The sequence below is a fragment of the Garra rufa genome, chromosome 7, assembly GCF_049309525.1.
Source record: "Garra rufa chromosome 7, GarRuf1.0, whole genome shotgun sequence".
NCBI lineage: Eukaryota > Metazoa > Chordata > Actinopteri > Cypriniformes > Cyprinidae > Garra > Garra rufa.
Window position 1 is genome coordinate 20,001,037 of NC_133367.1, and position 19,388 is coordinate 20,020,424.

The following is a 19,388-nucleotide window of genomic DNA, read 5'->3' on the forward strand; positions in this document are numbered from 1 at the left end:
ACTTAGGGTGTACTCACTTTTGTTGCCAGATATTTTGACAATAATGGCTGTATGTCGAGTTATTTTCAGAGGACAGTAAATCTATACTGCTATTCAAGCTGCACATTGACTACTCTAAAATATATCCACGTTTCATTTCTATAGTATTGTCCCTTGAGAAGATACACTAAAATGGTTGCTGAAATATGAGGGGTGTACTCACTTTTGCCAGATACTGTATGTTTTATGTAGACATTTGTATGCATAAACTATACATTCACGCGTTAAATTCAATGCAATAGTTTATATATTAAATATTTTTATATATTAAATATTAACCAAAATTATTTAATCATGAAAAATATTATAATTATATTACAAACAATTATTATAATAATAATAATTGTTAGTAGTGTTACTGTCATATTTCTAGACTGAATTTTGATTGGTTCTTTCCCAAGTTGAGGAACGGAATGAAAGTTTGTGATAATGAGGACAGTTTTACTCAAATGGACAAAAAGTTAAAAACTCACGGTGTGGAGTCCAGGCTGATGCTGTTGGCCTGCGTGGAGGATGCAGACTTGTGATTGTTGAACGTCTGGCATGGCGAGTCATCGATCACGTGATCGACTAGGTGACCGATGGAGGATGGCCTGACCCGCGCCCCGTCTGTGGTAAACACCGAGTTACTGCTGAGGAAAGGAAGAAATTAGAAAAACATAACCCACAGCATGGATGAACTTGCGTATGTTGGTAGATTTGTGAGTGTGTGTTAACTCACTGATCGGGCGAGTCTGGCGGAGAACGGTTCGGCAGACTCTGAGTCTCCAGCCGGTCGTCCGAGAGGGAATTCCTGCTGACGGTCTCCCAGTCCAAACCGCTCATCAGTCTCCTGACCAGAGGCTTGCTCGGTGACCTGGAAACACATTCGATTCACAACAGATCCATCAACTAGAACCGCAAGAAACAATGTACAATTTAATTTCTAATGTAAACTTAGATCTTAGATTTCTTTTTGCATTGGTAAAAATTAGAATCGCTACTGCTGTGACATTATGTAACAAATCAAATTGCAATTAGTAATCTTTATAAACTTTATTACGATTTTATGTCAGTGAAAACGGTGAAAGTGACCACTACAATTACACTAGTTAACCTTTTGTACACATGCCACTGTTTTCAGAAAGTCTCAGTTTTCCGCACACTTAAGAAATATTTAAAATAAAATATATATTTTAAATTTTCTATTATTTACAATATGTTAACGAGCAAGGTAAATTTCGCGTAGAACGCAAAATTTACGAACAACCGAATATTTTATAAAAAAACATATATATTTTCATATTACAATGCTTTAGCAATACATCAACATTAGTATACAACAGTCTTTTGTTATTCATATACATGCTACTCTTAAAAACCAAAAGTAACGCAATCTTTTTAGAAATCTTCTGTTAAACTAAATTACTTGTTAAAAAACAAGATTATTGTAGTTGCACTACACAAACACTAGTTTACAGTGTCCTACACATGCTACTTCTTAAAATTTTTGCCCAGAAACATTCCTCAAAAGTGAAGTTCTCATACAAATATTTAGAGAAAAACGCAAACCATAATTTTTTTTTAAACAATCAAACTAACACACTTTTCTGCTACTACGTCTAAAAACCTTGTACATTTTCTAACAAAGTGTCCTGAAACATTCCTCAACGGTGAAGAAAACACCTTACTGGATTTCGTACACTTCGTAAACACTATGAAAAATTTTGGCATTTCAACTTATTTTGCGATATTTCTTTTTTTACAATTTTATTACAATTTTTTTTGTAAAACTAAACTACAGTAAAACTACAGTTAGCATTACACTAATACTAGTTTAAAAACACTGTTACGAGGTTCCTAAACATGCCATACAAAACAACTTTTTCCAAAAAAAAAAAAGCATCGGAAGCATCACACTAGTTTACAAAGAAATTGCTCTTTTTCTGTTACTCTAGGCCACTTCGTTTACAAACAATTTCCTTTTACGATGTTCATACGCATGCTACTTCCAAAAGGTTTTGCCCAGAAAATTCTCTCACTGGTTTTCATACAAATATTTTGGAAACACTCAATTTTAACATTTTCAGTTTTTTTTTTTACATTTACGCAACCCAAAACGGCACATTTTACACAACTTTTCTTGTGTTTGTTTTTACTGTCAAAATAACAAACTAACACACTTTTGTTTGCTATGAAGTCTAAAAATCTTGAACATTTTCTTATAAAGTGTCCTGAAACATTCCTCAACGGTAAGGAAAGACACCTTACTGGGTTTCATACACTTCATAAATATTATGAAAAAGTTTCTCAACTTATTTTGCGATATTTCTTAGAATTTACATAAACCAACAAAAAACATTTTAAACATTACAATGTTTTTCACAAAAATAGTTAAACCAATATTAGTTAACAAACACTGTTACGAGGTTCATAAACATGCTACTCCTAAAAAACAGAAATATCAAACAGGTTTTTCTTCAAACAAAAACACTAGTTTACAAAGAAATTGCTTTTTGATGTTACCCTAAGCCACTTTTTAAGTAACCATACTAGATCATAGTAGTGTCACTACACAAACATTAGTTTACCAACATTTTTCTTTTACAATGTTCATACACATGCTACTTCTAAAAACTTTGTTTACAAATTCTTTTTACGATGTTCGTACACATGCTACTTCTAAAAACTTTGCTTACAAGCAATTTCCTTTTACGATGTTCGTACACATGCTACTTCTAAAAACTTTGCTTACAAGCAATTTCCTTTTACGATGTTCCTACACATGCTACTTCTAAAAACTTTATTTACAAATAATTTCTTTTTACGATGTTCATACACATGCTACTTCTGAAAACTTTGCTTACAAACAATTTCTTTTTACGATGTTCATACACATACTATTTCTGAAAACTTTGCTTACAATTTCCTTTCACGATGTTCCTACACATGCTACTTCTAAAAACTTTACTTACAAACAGTTTCCTTTTACGATGTTCGTACACATACTATTTCTGAAAACTTTGCTTACAATTTCCTTTCACGATGTTCCTACACATGCTACTTCTAAAAACTCTGTTTACAAACAATTTCCTTTACGTGCCCAGAAACATTCCTCTAAAGTGAAGAAGAAATCTTATTGGTTTTCATACAATTATTTAGAAAAATAACTCTCAATTTTAACTCATTCTCCGATATTTTTTAAAATGAATGCAACCGAAAACCACATTTTACATGTTTTTTTGTTTTGTCAACTCTCAGTCAAACAAACATCTTTTCCTACTGTTTAAACACATGCTACTTCTAAAAACCTTGAATGTTTTCTACAAAATATCCTCAAAAGTAAAGAAACACATCTTACTGGATTTCTAAAGTAGAAATACTATGAAAAACGTTCCTGTTTCACCTGATTCTGTGATATTTCTTATCATTTACATAAACCAACATGAAAGTGAAACAACATTTTTTTCCAATTAAAATACCAGAAACAAGTGACAAGTGAACACTAGTTTACTCTTTCCTGTTCTGATGTTCATACACATGCTGCTTCTAAAAACCATAAATATCTACCTTGAAATATTCCTTAAAAGCATCATGTGAAATTTTAAGTGTTTATCGCACACTTCGCATAAAAAGGTTAGTGGAGTCAAAAATAAATACCTCCGAGAAGTATGATGAAACATAAACCGTAGTTTAACTTTCAGCCTCAGCATCTTCGAAGCAAGTGTCTGAGAGTATTTTCACAAACATGTGCATGACATGTGCACGCCCTTCAAAGCCGTGCGCTACGCAGCCCTGCTTACACTTCCTGTGTTTGGGTGTCGTTCTGAGAACATCTGACCACACAGTGACACACAGTGACACACACGCACACACACACTGACACCTAGCACCACAGGGACCAAGATAGGCGGGAGCCCTCCCATAATGCAACACACCCAAACACGTACACACACCGATCGGAACATACTGTGAAATATAGCAGATATAACCACAATAAATATCCACGTCATTGTCTATAGCGCGGTGAACCAGGGTTATTACAGTTAACTAGAATCAAAACCATATAAATGTATTTTTATGTATAGGTAATGTAAACCATTAACTGAAACAAAAAACATAAACATAAAAAAAATTAATCAATTTAATTCCAGCAAACAGGGGACGTCCCCTGGACGTTGCAAACGTCCGTTTAGGTCCGCAGTATGTCCGCTTTATAACGTTCGCTGGCGGACGTTCTGGGGACGTCCGGATTTGGTCCTCTTTTTGACGTTCGCTAGCGGACGTTCGGAGGACATTCGTCTGAGCCAGATTGCGAACGTCCCTATTTCGTCCCTCATCCATACGCATCTACCATTTCCATAACACTTGGAAAATCCAGTCTCCCATGCGTGGGCTTTTATCATCAAATCTGGTGACCCCTGGCAACTCAGACAAAGTTCATTAAATCAGAAATAATTAAACTAAAATATAAACCCATATGGTTTTTTTCTTAAAACTAAATCTCTTTTATTGAAATGTGATAATGGAATGCGAAAAAAAAAACATTTGTTTTGCAAATTGACATTAAGCCTATTTATTTTTACTATAGTAATATATATATACTGTATATATATAGATATATATATATATATATATATAAAACTCTCTATTCTTATTCTATTCGTTAACAGAAAAAAAAGACCCTTTAGAACTCGCAATCTATTCATTTTCTAACTGCTTGTTTTCTTAAAAAAACTAACACTTTAATGCATTCTTTTTGCATTCCATTTATTTTTCTACTTATTCTATAATAAACAAAAAAGGCCTCTAAGCTTGCTCTATTCTTTTTCTATTCTATCTGTTTTTTTATTGATCATATAATTAGCAAAAAATCCATTTCATTGCTCTTTTGTTGGTTTCGATTGCTGTTTTTGAATGTATTGGTTGTTTGTAGAGAGAGACAGCATGCAGGCGAGAATGCACATACTCCCAGCTAACAAAAACAAATCCCCTAAATGGCCTATGCCAGGAGTTCTCAACTCTGGCCCTCGAGGTCCATCTTCCTGCAGAGTTTAGCTCCAACCCTAATCAAACACACCTGAACAAGCTAATCAAGCTCTTCATCATTACTAGAAAGTTACAGGCAGATGAGTTTGATCACGGTTGGAGGTAAACTCTGCAGGAAAGTGGACCTCGAGGGCCAGAGTTGAGAACCTCTGGCCTATGCAGACGTCCTCCAGACGTTCACAGGAATGTAGACAGATTTAATTAATTGTATAATGAAATTCATGTTAAAATGTAATAACTTTCATTTCTGGAAAAAAGAAAATAGGAGTGAGTTGAACACTATGCATTTCCCATGCATGAAGAAAATTAGGTTGCTCTGAAAGTATGTAATAGAGAATGCAGCCAAGAAAACATGAAGAATGGAAAAGAAAGTGGAAGATAACACAGGCAAGACAAATAAATGTATTCTACCTATGGACATTGGTAACCCAATAAGAAAGTTATTTAGGAAAATTATAATTTTTGCGTGCTTTACCACATGCAGACAAAAAAAGTGTAACAATTTGGAAGATAGGCGTCTAGCAAGTGTAGATCAAATGAGCTTAGTATAAAGTTATTTATACTTTCATATCTGTAGACATTAGCTACTGTAACCACTGTGTATCTCATAATGCTGAAAAAAGTTTTCTGAAGTTGGCCGTCGTGTATGGCTGCTGACCGTTAGCATATGTGAACACTTTCGAAGCTAACTTTAGCATGTAAAGGTGAAATGATTAAATGCACACAATATTTACAGAAACTGAACTTAAGTATTTCATTTTCATGTGGTAAAAATACACACAGAGACGTCAATGTGGCTAAAAGCCCATTTGGGACGGATATCTTAGTGTAACGTTAACGTTATATGAAATTACGGACCGCCTGGTCAAAATCCAAATTCTCAATAGTCTTTATAATTTATTTTTCAATGGACAAACTATAGTCCTATACATATAAAATCATAACACTACTGCATGTTTTCTTTTTTTGTTTTAAGATAGAAGATAACGGGAAGAATTGTCGTCGGACTAACCCCACATTTGGCAACCACACTCACACACGGAAAGAGCACTGCAACTTTACAAATGTTCAATTAAAATAAACGTATTTTCCCCGGGAACGTCCTGAGGACATCTTCACGGACGTCCGCTAGACGTAACGGGGACCCTTCAAAATGACGTCCGGGGGACGTTCGCAGAGGCCATTTAGGGGACGTTCTGGGGACCTATTTTTGTTAGCTGGGATCAAACCTTAACTTTGATGCACTAAAAAACTAAATGTATAATACAAATGTATATAATAAAAACTTATGTAGATATTTAAGCACAAAAAATACTTAAATTAACTTTAAAATGCAAAAGGAAAACAAACTCTCAAAGATACTAAAGTAACTCAGCTGTGAACTAGAAATTACAATTGTTACTACCGCATTACGTTTTACTTCGAACCTGTTACATAACGCATATTGCTTGTACAGAGTTCCCCCGCTTACTGGTTATTAAAAAATGTGTTACCTTGCAAAAACTCTGTTCTTGTTGCCTCTTTCCTTTCCGTACTGTACAGACTGCGCCTCTGTCCTCCCACTGCAAAAAAGCCAGAACACAGTGTCACTGCCGGCTCTCAAAACTCCATTGATGACAAAATGACTTACAGTCGTGACCAAAACTTGAGAAACACAACTAATAAACTGCTAATGGGGTAGGTGAAGTAGCTAAAATGTATATTTTACAGCTTTTCAATTACATTTTGTATGATATTTGCAGTTTCAAAACGTTTTATACAAGCAAAATTACTTGGATAACATACTTATTTTATTTAACACACTTTACTAACTTTACTTACTTAACATACTTTACTTAAATGACTTTACTAAATCTTCACGCTTAACATACACTACTTAAAATACTTCACTAACTTTACTTACTTAACATGCTTTACTAACTTTACTTAAAATATTTTACTAACTTGGCTTACTTAACACACTTTACTAATTTTAGATACTTCACATAAAAACATACATTCTCTACTTAACATATTTTACTTTGTTTACTCAACATACTTTACTACTTTTACTTACTTCACATACTTTACTAATTTTACTTAGTTAACATACTTTACTTAAATGACTTTACTAAATCTCCGTGCTTAACATACACTACTTAAAATACTTCACTAACTTTACTTACTTAACATGCTTTACTAACTTTACTTAAAATATTTTACTAACTTGCTTACTTAACACACTTTACTAATTTTACATACTTCACATAAAAACATACATTCTCTACTTAACATATTTTACTTTGTTTACTCAACATACTTTAATACTTTTACTTCACATACTTTGCTAATTTTACTTAGTTAACATACTTTACTTAAATGACTTTACACATTTTTCATACTTTACATACATTACTTAAAATACTTTATTAACCTTACTTAGCATACTCTATTTTACTAACTTGATTTAACACACATACTTTACTAATTTTACAATTTTTTTACTTACACTACTTACCATAAATTACTTGAAATACTTTACTAAATTACCATACTTTACTAATGTTTCTTACTTACACTAATTACTAAAAATACTTCACTAACTTTATTTATTTAACATACTTTACTAACTTTATTTACTTAGCATACATAACATATTTTACTTTGTTTACTAAATTTTCTTACTTTACATACATTACTTAAAATACTTTACTAACCTTACTTAACATACTCTACTTAACATATTTTACTAACTTGATTTAACACACATACTTTACTAATTTACTTAACATACTTTACACATTTTTCTTACTTAAGATACATTACTCAAACTACTTTACTAACTTTACTTACTTAACATACATACTTAACATATTTTACTAACTTTGCTTACTCAACATACTTTACTGATTTTTCTTAACATACATTTTACATACTTCACATAAAAAAATACTAATTTTACTTAACATACTTTACACATTTATCTTAACCTAAAATACTTTAAAATATTTTACTAACTTTGCTTACTTAACATACTTTACTAATTTTACATACTTCACATAAAAAAGACAAATTTTACTTAACATACTTTAGACATTTTTCTTAACATACATTACTTAAAATACTTTACTTACTTAACATACATTCTTTACTTAACATATTTTACGTTGTTTACTTAACATACTTTACTAATTTTACTTAACATACTTTACTAATTTTTCTTACTTTACATACATTACTTAAAATACTTTAAACCTTACTTAACATTATTTACTTAACATATTTTACTTTGTTTACAAAGTACAAATTTTACTTAACATACTTACAATTTTTTATCACTTAACATACATTACTTAAAATAATTTACTAACTTTAGTTACTCAACTTACATTCTTTACTTAACATACTTGACTAACTTTATTTACTTTATCTAACATACATTACTAATTTTCCGAAGTATATGAAGTAAGTAAAAGTAGTAAAATATGTTAAGTAAATAAAGTAAAATGTTAAATAAAGAATGTATGTTAACATTATATCGATATAATATATACATATACATAACATAATATATTAACTAATGTTAACAAATGACATCTTACTTTAAAGTGTTATTTAAATTTTTCTTATTTAACATACATTACTAACTTAAAATACTTTACTAACTTCACTTACTTAACATACTTTTCTAATTTGTCTTAGCATACATTACTAATGTAAAATACTTTACTAACTTAACATACATCTCACTTGATGTTTCTTACTTGATGTTAACATACATTACTAACTTAAAATACTTTACTAACTTTACATACTTTTCTAATTTGTTTAATTTAACATACATTACTAACTTAAAATACTTTACTAACTTTACATACTTTTCTAATTTGTTTAATTTAACATACATTACTAACTTATAATACTTTACTAACTTTACTTAACATACTTTTCTAATTTGTCTTATTAAACATTCATTACTAACTTAAAATACTTTACTAACTTTACTTACTTAACATACTTTCTGGTCAAAAATGAATAAACATTGCTTGTACATTTTTAGTTAAGCTTTGTTGTCACCATATCTTAGCTTGACCTAAGCTTACGCACCTCAGTTTTTTTTTTTCAGTGAAAAAAAGCTTTGGATGCAATATTTTGTAATCATATGACATAATGAGAAGTTTACAAGCAATTTTTTTGTAGGCCAGTCATTTTTGAGTGGGAATACAACAAGTACAACAAAACGGGAAGAAAAAAAACTGAAACAGTTTTTTGCGAGTAAAGCTAGTAAGTTTTAGTCCAATGCGATAACATTAACTAGCATTTCCGGCTGAAAAAATAAGAAAATCATCTCTGATTTAAAATGACCACAAGACAAAATCTTGGTTAAAATATCTCTATGTACAAACCAATAAACCACAACACTAAGTCTACTTAAATTTTTTAAATGTGCAAAAAAAGAATCATTAAAATAAGAAACATTACTGATAATAAATTGCTGCACCAAATCACTAAATTAATTCAGATTACATGAGCTGATTTGCTCATTACCATACTTTCAAGTTGCAAAACAAGGATAAAAAGATTAAGAAAATAATTTGATATTATTTTCCTGCCATAATAGTCAGATAGAACATCTAGTCCATATACTGGAGTTTCAAAATGTCACAGCCTGCACATATATCTATTAAATCCCAACAACAACATAAGAGTTCGAACTCTAATGTTCTCACCAGTAGCGAAACTTGGATCCGAGGGTGAAGTACTGCAGGAAGAGGTTTCTCTCCGGAGGAACAGGCCGCTCCAGTCTGAAGAATGTGTGATGCTCCACGCAGCCCTTCCATAAGTTCTTACAAGCTCTGTAGTTCATCATGTTGAAACCCAATAAAGACTCTCTGTTCTCAGTCTGCAAAACACATTAAGAAACCAAAACAGAGATCGGATGAAGAAAACAAAGAAAAATGGTTTGTTGAACTCACAGTAGATATGCAAATTATCACTGTGGTCATGAATTATTTCTTAATTAAGTAACCAGTGGGTAATTAATATAATTAGATACAATAATCAAGACAGATTAAACGAAAAAAACAACACATCTAAACAAATATGTAATTTAATACATACCAGTTCTTTTCTTAGTTGTATAAAAAACTGTTTAGATTTAAAAGATATTTTTACAATTTTCAACCTGAAACACAAATAGAAAGGGAAGGGGTAATAAAAGATTAGTCAAATGTAAACTTGCATCCACAAGCTTTCCGTCGATGAAGTTCCTCATTTAAAGCACTTCCAAATAGAAATTAACAGCTAAAACAACACTCACCATGGAAAGTGGTTGACTCGTACCCTGTCCTTATAGACGGAGATGCCGGCAGACAAGACTCCGATGTAAATCTCTGTGTTACAGTGGTCCTGAAATCATCAAGAGTTGGAAACCATAAGGATGCAGTTTCCAAGGCAACATCAAAACCATTTTGTTTCAATGGGTGCTTAGACTTTAGGTTTACTTAAGAAGAGATGCTCGATATTCAGGCAACCATTTCACTATCAGCCAATAATGTTAGATGGATTGAACATTTATAACAAACAACTGATTGAACAAATGATACCTACAATAATAAAATAGTGATGCAAGAAAATACTGCTAGTGCTTTCTACTTCAAATTTTTAGTTAATTAATTTGCTAAATGTTTCTTTTTTTAGCCAGAAAAAAATAGTCAGTAGCATTTTAATACATATATGGACTTTATTACATATTAATTTTAATTAACCTGTTATCTTTATTCAGTGTGTGAATACATTTGTCATGAAACTGTTATTGCAGTCATTTTTAACATTTTTAAATGCAACAAATTGGAGTAGAAAAAATTACAACATAAAAAATTTACTTAAAAACTGCCGTATGCACAGTTTAAATGTTTATAAACAACTGACCAAATAAATCACTTGATTATTAAATAAACTTTATTTTCAGTTTTCAGCTTTTTTGTCTACAATGTATAGAAAGACCAAACAAATCCAACCAAAAAAAAACACAAAGAACTAACAAAATAAAAACACCAAAACACTGAACAAAACTAAAAACCAAACAAAAACAAAACAAAAAACTATACAAAATCAAAATATAAAAAACATTAAAATAAAACACTTAAACCCACTAAATCAAAACACTAAAAAGCAAACAAGCAAAACAAAGAAACCACTAAGAACAAAAAAACAAACAAAAAACTAAAACAAAACACTAACCCCCCCCCCAAAAAAAACACTAAAACAAACTAAATAAAACACTAAAAACACAAAAAGCAAAACACTAAAAACCACCCCAAAAAAAACAAACAAGCAAAAAAACACAATACATTAAAAAGAAACTAAATTAAAACATCAAAACAAAACACATAAACCCACTAAAAACAAACCAAATCAAAACACTAAAAACACAAAAAGCAAAACACTAAAAACCACCCCAAAAAAACAAACAAGCAAAAAAACACAATACATTAAAAAGAAACTAAATTAAAACATCAAAACAAAACACATAAACCCACTAAAAACAAACCAAATCAAAACACTAAAAACACAAAAAGCAAAACACTAAAAACCACCCCAAAAAAACAAACAAGCAAAAAAACACAAAAAAACAAACAAAATCAAAACATTAAAACACTAAATAAAACAAACAACACTAAAAACAAACAAAATCAAAACATCAAAAAAGCTTAAATAAAATACAAACAAAACTAAATACCAAACAAACTATACATTGAAACAAACAAAATTAAATCATAAAACACTAAAAACAAAACACTAAAAACAAAACCAAAAAACAAACAAGCAAAAACACAAAAAACAAAATCCAAACATCAAAACACTAAAAATAAAACAAACAAAAAATAATAAAACACAAAAAATACATGAAAAACAAACTAAATTAAAAAATCAAAACACAAAAAAAAAAAAAAAAAACACCCCTAAAAAAAAACAACCCTAAAAAAATGAAACAATAAAACAAACAAAATCAAAACATTAAAGCACAAAAAACACAAACAAAACACTAAAACCAAACTAAACGAAAATCACTGAAAACAGACAAAATCCAAACATCAAAACACTAAAACAAAGCACAACAAACCAGGAAGAAAAAATAAACAAAACTCAAAAGAACAACCAAAAAAATTTAATTAATAAAACACTAAAATCAGAACACTACAAACCAAGCAAAAAATAATAAAACACAGAAAAAACTCATTAAAACTTAAAGCATTAAAAAAAAATCTCACTACAACACAACAAAACACTAAAAACAAACCAAACAACAAAATACTAAAAACAAACAAAACTTCTAAACACTAAAACAAAACACAACAAAAAGAAAAACAACACTAAAAACCAAACCAAAAAACTATAACACTAAACACAAAAAATAAACAAAATCAAAACACTAAAACAAAACACAACAAAAAGAAAAACACTAAAAACCAAATCAAACAAAAAATAAATAAATCCCTAAAAACAAACAATATCAAAACACTAGAACAGAACATTAAAAAAAACACACACACACACACAAACCCAAACAAAGCAAAAAAACAAGGATGCATGCCAAGGTTTAAGCACCAGCAGACATCCTTCAATCCTCTAGTGCTCGTCTGCAGTACACATGAAACAGGAGGGGCAGATGGCGGGGTAAGATGAGCCAACCACTCACCCGAGCATAGTGCAATTCCACGCCGTACAGCTCCAGCGTCCGCGCAGCATTCAAGTAGTTAAACTCGGACTGAGCTGGTGTGAGTCCACTGCATAAGAGAGAGAGACTCAATCTCACAGATCCACAAACAATGAACCGCCTTGTTCCACAAATCTGCCCCTGTGTGTGTGTGTGTGTGTGTGTGTGTGTGTGTGTGTGTGTGTGTGTGTGTGTGTGTGTGTGTGTGTGTGTGTGTGCTCAGCTGTGACCCTTTGTTCCTCCGTCTCCACTGACACTCAGTTAAATATAAGAATCTTTAACACACTGGAGGATTTCATGGACATGTCCGGCATCTCTTACTTGTGCTCTTGGTGCAGTTTGGCGACCTCTTTCTCAAAGTCCTGCGGTGGGTTGGGAATGAAGCTGTACTCTGAGAGGTACCCAGGCAAATGTTCTGAGTGACTGTAGTCCCCCAGCTCAGCTGAAACACAAAACAGGCCAAGAAACCATGTGTGCTTGTATGTCAGCGTGAGACACGGGGCACAATGTGTCCTTCACCCTTTCAAAGAGCCAGACTTACAGTTTCCTCATGATCTAGGAGAGCACACTGACTCACTCGATCTACTGGAAACTCGACATGAATCTAAATCATCACCATTAACTTTCTCAAAATACTGTGAAAGTTAGTCCCAAATGTTTTTACCAAAATTAATCCCCCCCCCCCCCTAAATGCTACTGATATTAAGCTTATATTACTTATAAATACAATGTAACTTTTAAATTTATATTACAAAATATTTCATGTTGTAGCATAAATAAATACCACTAAACAAAAGTTTACAAGTACATTTATCTTAACATTATAATTTAAAGCATAAAACATTTTTCCACAATTTTCTGGAGAGGGAAAAAAATGTAATGTACCTGCAATTTTGTTCTTGTACAAAATTGTTTAATGCTTCAAACCACAATATTGCGATAAACTGTCATGCAACTTTGTTTTATCACATTTATTTTTTTTTTTTTAAGTAGTACAGGAAGCGGTTTCTCAGGAGGAACAGGCCGTTCCGCTAAAAAAAAAACAAAAAAAACAACAAAAAACAAAACACACAAAAAAAAACACCACTAAACAAGCAAAATATAAATGCAAACAAAAAAATCACTAAAACAAAAAACTAAAAAGCAACAAAAATAAATAAATAAAACACTAAAAACTAAAAATTTAACTAAATCAAAACACTAAATACAAAAACAAGACACTAAAAACTAAAAATAAAATAAAAAACTGAAAATAAACAAAATCTAAACACTAAAAACAAAAAAATAAACTAAAAATAAAGTTACGAGTACATTTATCTTAACGTTATAATTTAAAGCATAAAAAAAGTATTACAATTTATTGGGGAGAAAAAAAAAAATTACATGCACCTGCGGCTTTGGGGTTTTTTCCATTTGAGAAAATTTGTACACAATTGTTTAATGATTCAAACCATAATATTGCCATAAATTGCAACTTTATTTTAAGCATTTTATCACATTTTTCTAAAAAAAAAAAAAAAAAACGGTCAGAAGCAGTTTCTCTCAGGAGGAACGGGCCGCTCCGCTTAAAAAAAACAAACAAACAAAAAACAACAACAACAAAACACACACAAAAAAACACTAAACAAGCAAAATATAAATACAACAAATAAAACCACTATAAACCAAAAAAAATTAAAAATAAAATAAACACTAAAAACAAAAAAAATAAACAATATCAAAACATCACAACACTAAAACAAAACATTAAAAACCAGCAAAAGAACAAACCAAACAAAACACTAAAAACAAGACACTAAAAATCAAACAAAACAAAAAAAACACAAAAAAAAAAAACTATTTAAAAAGACAAAAACAAAACCAAATGATCAAAATACTAAAACCAAACAAAAAACAAATAAAACCCTTAAAAACAAACAAAAACAAAACACTAAAAATCAAACCAAACAAAAAAGTAAAATAAATTAAATAATAAGTTATAAGTACATTTATCTTAGCATTATCATTTAAAGCATTAAACATTTATACAATTTTCTGGAGAAAAAAAAATAACAATGAAATGTACCTTCAACTTTGTTTTTTTTTTCATTCTTGAAAATGTGTACAAAATTGTTTAATGCTTCAAAACATAATATTGTGATCAATTGACGTGCAAAAACAAAATATAAATACAACAAATCCAAAAACCAAATAAAAACACTAAAACAAAACACTAAAAACACAAAAAACTAAACAAAATCAAAACATCAAAACGCTAAAACAAAACATTAAAAACCAGCAAAAAATAAAAATAAAAAACAGAACAAACAAAACATTAAAAACACAAACAAGACACTAAAAACCAAACCAAAAGGAAAACTTAATAAAACACTGAAAACAAACAAAAAACAAATAAAAACACACAAAAAAACAGAGACAATAAACCAAAACAAAACACTAAATATCAAACCAAAGAAAAAAAAGTAAAATAAATATCACTAAAAATAAAGTTACAAGTACATTTTCTTTACCATATAATTTAAAGCATTCAAAGGTTTTATACAATATTCTGGGGAGAAAAAATTAAATAAATGTACATGCGGCTTTGTTTTTGTTTTTTCATTTGAGAAAATTTGTACACAGCTGTTTAATGCTTCAAACCATGATATTGAGATAAACTGACATATAACTTTATTTTTTGTGTTTTATTTCAATTTTCAAAATAAATAAATGAAAATAAACAAATAAATACGAAAAATAAAGTTACAAGTATATTTATCTTAACATTATAATTTAAAGCATTAAACAATTTTAAACACTATTTTAATTTTAAAAAAAATTCATTAATTTCTAGGAAAAATTATTTTAATGTAGATGCGACTTTAAAAACACTGAAAAACACTAAAACAAAACATTAAAAACCAACAACAACAACAAAAAAACTATATAAAACACTAAAAAACATTATAATTTGAAGTATTATAATTTTTTTTTTACAATGTTCTGGAAAAATATGAAATAAATGTACCTGCAACTTTGTCCTTTTTTAGTTAGAAAAAAATGGTGTTTAAATTTTTTTATGTTTTAAACCATAATATTTCGATAAATTGACATGCAACTTTATTTTTAGTTTTTTCCCCTAAATTTTCTAAATAAATAAAACACTACAAATAAAGTCACAACCACATTCATCTTAGCATTATAATGTAATCTATATTGATCTCAATTTTCTAAAATAAATAAATAAATAAAAACACTAAAAATAATGTCACAAGCACATTTATCTCTCACATTATAATCAGAAGCATTTAACTTTTTTTATAATTTTCTTTAAAAAAATAAATAAATAAAATTGCAAGTACATTTACCCTAACATTATATTTTAAAACATTAAACAACTTTAGACGATTTTCTCAAAAAAATAAAAACCATGTACTTGCAGATTTTAGTTTTTTCTTTTCAGAAAATTGTTTACATTTTTTTACATTTAATTAATTAAACCATAACATTGAGATAAACTGACACCCAACTTTATTTTTAATGTTTTATCTCAAATTTCTAAAAAATAAATTAATAAATTAAACACTAAACATATCTTAACATTATAATTTAAAGCATTATAATGTTGACATTAATTGACTAAACACTTTATTTTTATTGCTTTAACTTAATATTATATTTCTAAGGATTAATTTTGTTAAATTTTCTAATAAAAAAAACCCACTGAAAACAAAGTCACAAGCACATTTATTTTTTAGTTTTTTGTTTTCACCAAAACATTTCAACACTAAAAATGAAGTCGCAAGTATATTTATCTTAACGTTATAATTTGAAGCATTAAATAATTTTTCACAATTAAAAAAACAAACAAAAAAAAGCCATAATTTAAAAAAATAAATAAATTTAAGAGCATTATTAAATTATTAGTATTGTTATATTAACAAGCTTTAAGTCATCACTAAATTGGTAATTTAAATGAAAACTAGGCAAAAATGAGTTTAAACAACAACAACAAAAACTTCAATAACACAAAAAACAAACTAACAATAAAACAACAACAAAAAAACTAATAAAACAGAAAACTTAAGCAATTACTTAAGCCATACCATGTAATAATATGAATCTATCAGTAAAGCTGTGGTGAGTGTAACACGACCGGTTACCACAACAGATTGTTAATTATGTAATAAATCTGCACTAGCCACATTTTTCAGCCTTATTACTGGAAATGGGTCAGACAGGGACAAAAGGCAGATCATGAACTATTTGGCAAAGCGTACAGCTTTTGTTCATCCTTTGCGGACGGTTATATCACCAGCCAAACCAACGCACAGGTCAAAGAGTTTGCAATCAGTTCCTGAAAATCTGTTTCATTCAAACTGATGTGTAAACCATCATGAATGGCAAGTAAGTACTTAGGATAATGCATTACAGCTTTAACATTGAAATAAAAACGGCTGATTAACAGAAGGCCTTAGTAGATTCCTCATTTATTTGATATTATTACCATGCTTTATAGATACTGGCACTGAAAAACCCATAGGACCACTAATTGTTAGTAATAAATAAGCTGTAATACTTACCCTGAACAGCATAAGAAGCCAGAAGAACTGCAGTGTTTTGTGGGCAAGGAAGTCTAGCAGAGAAACAGAAGTTAAAAAGTGTTATATAAGATTGGCTTGGAGGAAAAATAACAAATTTTACATTTATAACAGATATGCTCACCTGCCGGTCAAAATATCCTGCTTCAGTTGCAAAAAGTACAAATATCTGCAATGAAAAACAAAACAAAAATAAATACCACAAACGAAATAACTTGAAAATGTGTTATTTTTCCTATTTTAAGTTATATTTAATATAACAAACTTTATATTTTTCGTCATATATGGAGAACTGTACCTTGTGTACTCTTCCTGTAGTTTACTAGGGTCACTCACGAAAAACTTCACTCTAAATCTCAGATTATGTGGAGTAGGCCCTAAAAATGAAAAATAATTGCAGTCAGAACATTTTATTCAGACACTTTGTGAAAACAACACCTTAAAATAGTAAAAAATGTAAAAAACGACCTACTTTTGAGCTGTTTCCTAATAGGTTTGTTTGGGTCCAGCCACCTCTGAAACACACACACACACACACGGTCATAACCGAAATTTAGGACACTTTTTACATGGCAAACTGCTAAAAATATCAGCTCAGCAATGTGAAAGACACCAAAACTGCCTGTCGAATCAAAACAACATCAAATGCAATGAATTAAACATCCACCTCCTTTTTCTACGAGCAGAAACAGACATCAGCATTTCAGTAAGTGACCTGAGAATGAACTTCCCTGTTTGTACAGACACAGTCTGTGTAAAAACCAAAATAACTGCTGAACTACTTCGTATTCGCTATAAATAATAGACAAGGTTCATGGGATAATATTTTTTTGCGTCTTTCTTATCGCTCTTAGGCAAATACAATTTTTTCAGGTTGACGTGTTGTGCTGCTTGAATGAACAAGGGTTTATGGGTGATCTGTTGCTGACGGCGACAGCTAAGTGACAGGTGAGTGTCTACCTGGGTGTCAGAAGTGTCGTCTGCTAGTTGAAGGCCGAAGTAGTCTCGCTCCGTTAGCTCCAAGTGTTTATACACTACGTCCAACAAGATCCGCCCCTGATCTTGCTTCTACAAGAGACAAGAAGTGTTTAGACTGTTATATAAAAACAAATTAAAACGCATTTCTTTTTTTTTCTTTTTTTTTTTTTACTTGAAGAAACTGTGACAGAAATGTATTACTTAATGTAATGACACTAACACTACTACTAATAAAAAATATTATTTAAACATTATTTTTAAGGGATAATTCCCAAAAGAAAATATTTACTAGAATTTACCAGGAAAATGCAATATATAGTATTTCTGGGGTATTGGGGGGGTATTTTTTTTTTTTTTTTTTTTTTTTTTTAAACGCATTTCTAAGTAAAACATAAACACAAAAACACGAAAGAAAACATTTTAAACACAAAGAAAAACACTAACCAAAAGCAAAAGACATACACATCATAAAATACAAACCCAACAAAACCCATAACTAAACCTAAAATAACAACCCAAAGGAAACCAAAACAAACCAAACAAAACCCAAACTAAACCAGAAAAAAAAAAAAAAAAAAAAAAACACCAAACCAGAAGAAAGCAAAAACAAAACAAACCAATACCTAAAAGAATAAAAACCAAAGCAGAACAAATTAAACCGAAAACCAAAACTAAAGCAAAACCAATCAAACCAGAAAAAAACTAACCCATACCAAAAAGAACAAAAACCATACCAAAACAGAAAACAAGATCAAACCTTCAAATCACAACAAACCAAACAAAACCATAACTAAACCAAAACAAACCAGAACAAATCAAATCAAAATAAACAAAACCTAAACCAGAAAAAACAGCAAATCAAACAAACACATACCAAAAAGTACAAACAAAAACTTAAACCAGAACAACCAAACCAAACCAAAAAACAAGATCAAACCTAAAACCACAACAAACTAAACAAAACTCAAACCAAATCAGAAAAAACAACAAACAAAAACCAAAACAAATAAAACAAAACCAGAACAAACTAAACAAAACAAAGACTAAACCAGAAAAAACAATAC

The 19,388-nt window shown here is 29.9% G+C and overlaps 1 protein-coding gene across 2 annotated transcripts in view; it reads right to left on the reverse strand.

The window, feature by feature from the left end:
* Positions 1-19,388, reverse strand: part of ptpn4b (protein tyrosine phosphatase non-receptor type 4b) — a 60,925-nt gene that overhangs the window by 26,779 nt on the left and 14,758 nt on the right. Inside the window, exons 3-15 of one of the 2 annotated variants that reach the window (XM_073844350.1) lie at positions 18,307-18,414; positions 17,819-17,861; positions 17,645-17,723; positions 17,471-17,515; positions 17,329-17,381; positions 13,088-13,208; positions 12,749-12,836; positions 10,367-10,455; positions 10,168-10,231; positions 9,777-9,949; positions 6,561-6,629; positions 761-895; positions 513-668 (exon numbers count right to left, since the gene is read on the reverse strand). In XM_073844350.1, the coding sequence (XP_073700451.1) occupies positions 513-668; positions 761-895; positions 6,561-6,629; positions 9,777-9,949; positions 10,168-10,231; positions 10,367-10,455; positions 12,749-12,836; positions 13,088-13,208; positions 17,329-17,381; positions 17,471-17,515; positions 17,645-17,723; positions 17,819-17,861; positions 18,307-18,414 (1,223 nt within the window). Of the gene's footprint in view, positions 1-512; positions 672-760; positions 896-6,560; positions 6,630-9,776; positions 9,950-10,167; positions 10,232-10,366; positions 10,456-12,748; positions 12,837-13,087; positions 13,209-17,328; positions 17,382-17,470; positions 17,516-17,644; positions 17,724-17,818; positions 17,862-18,306; positions 18,415-19,388 lie in introns of both variants that reach the window. The other variant, XM_073844349.1, reaches the window with a different exon arrangement.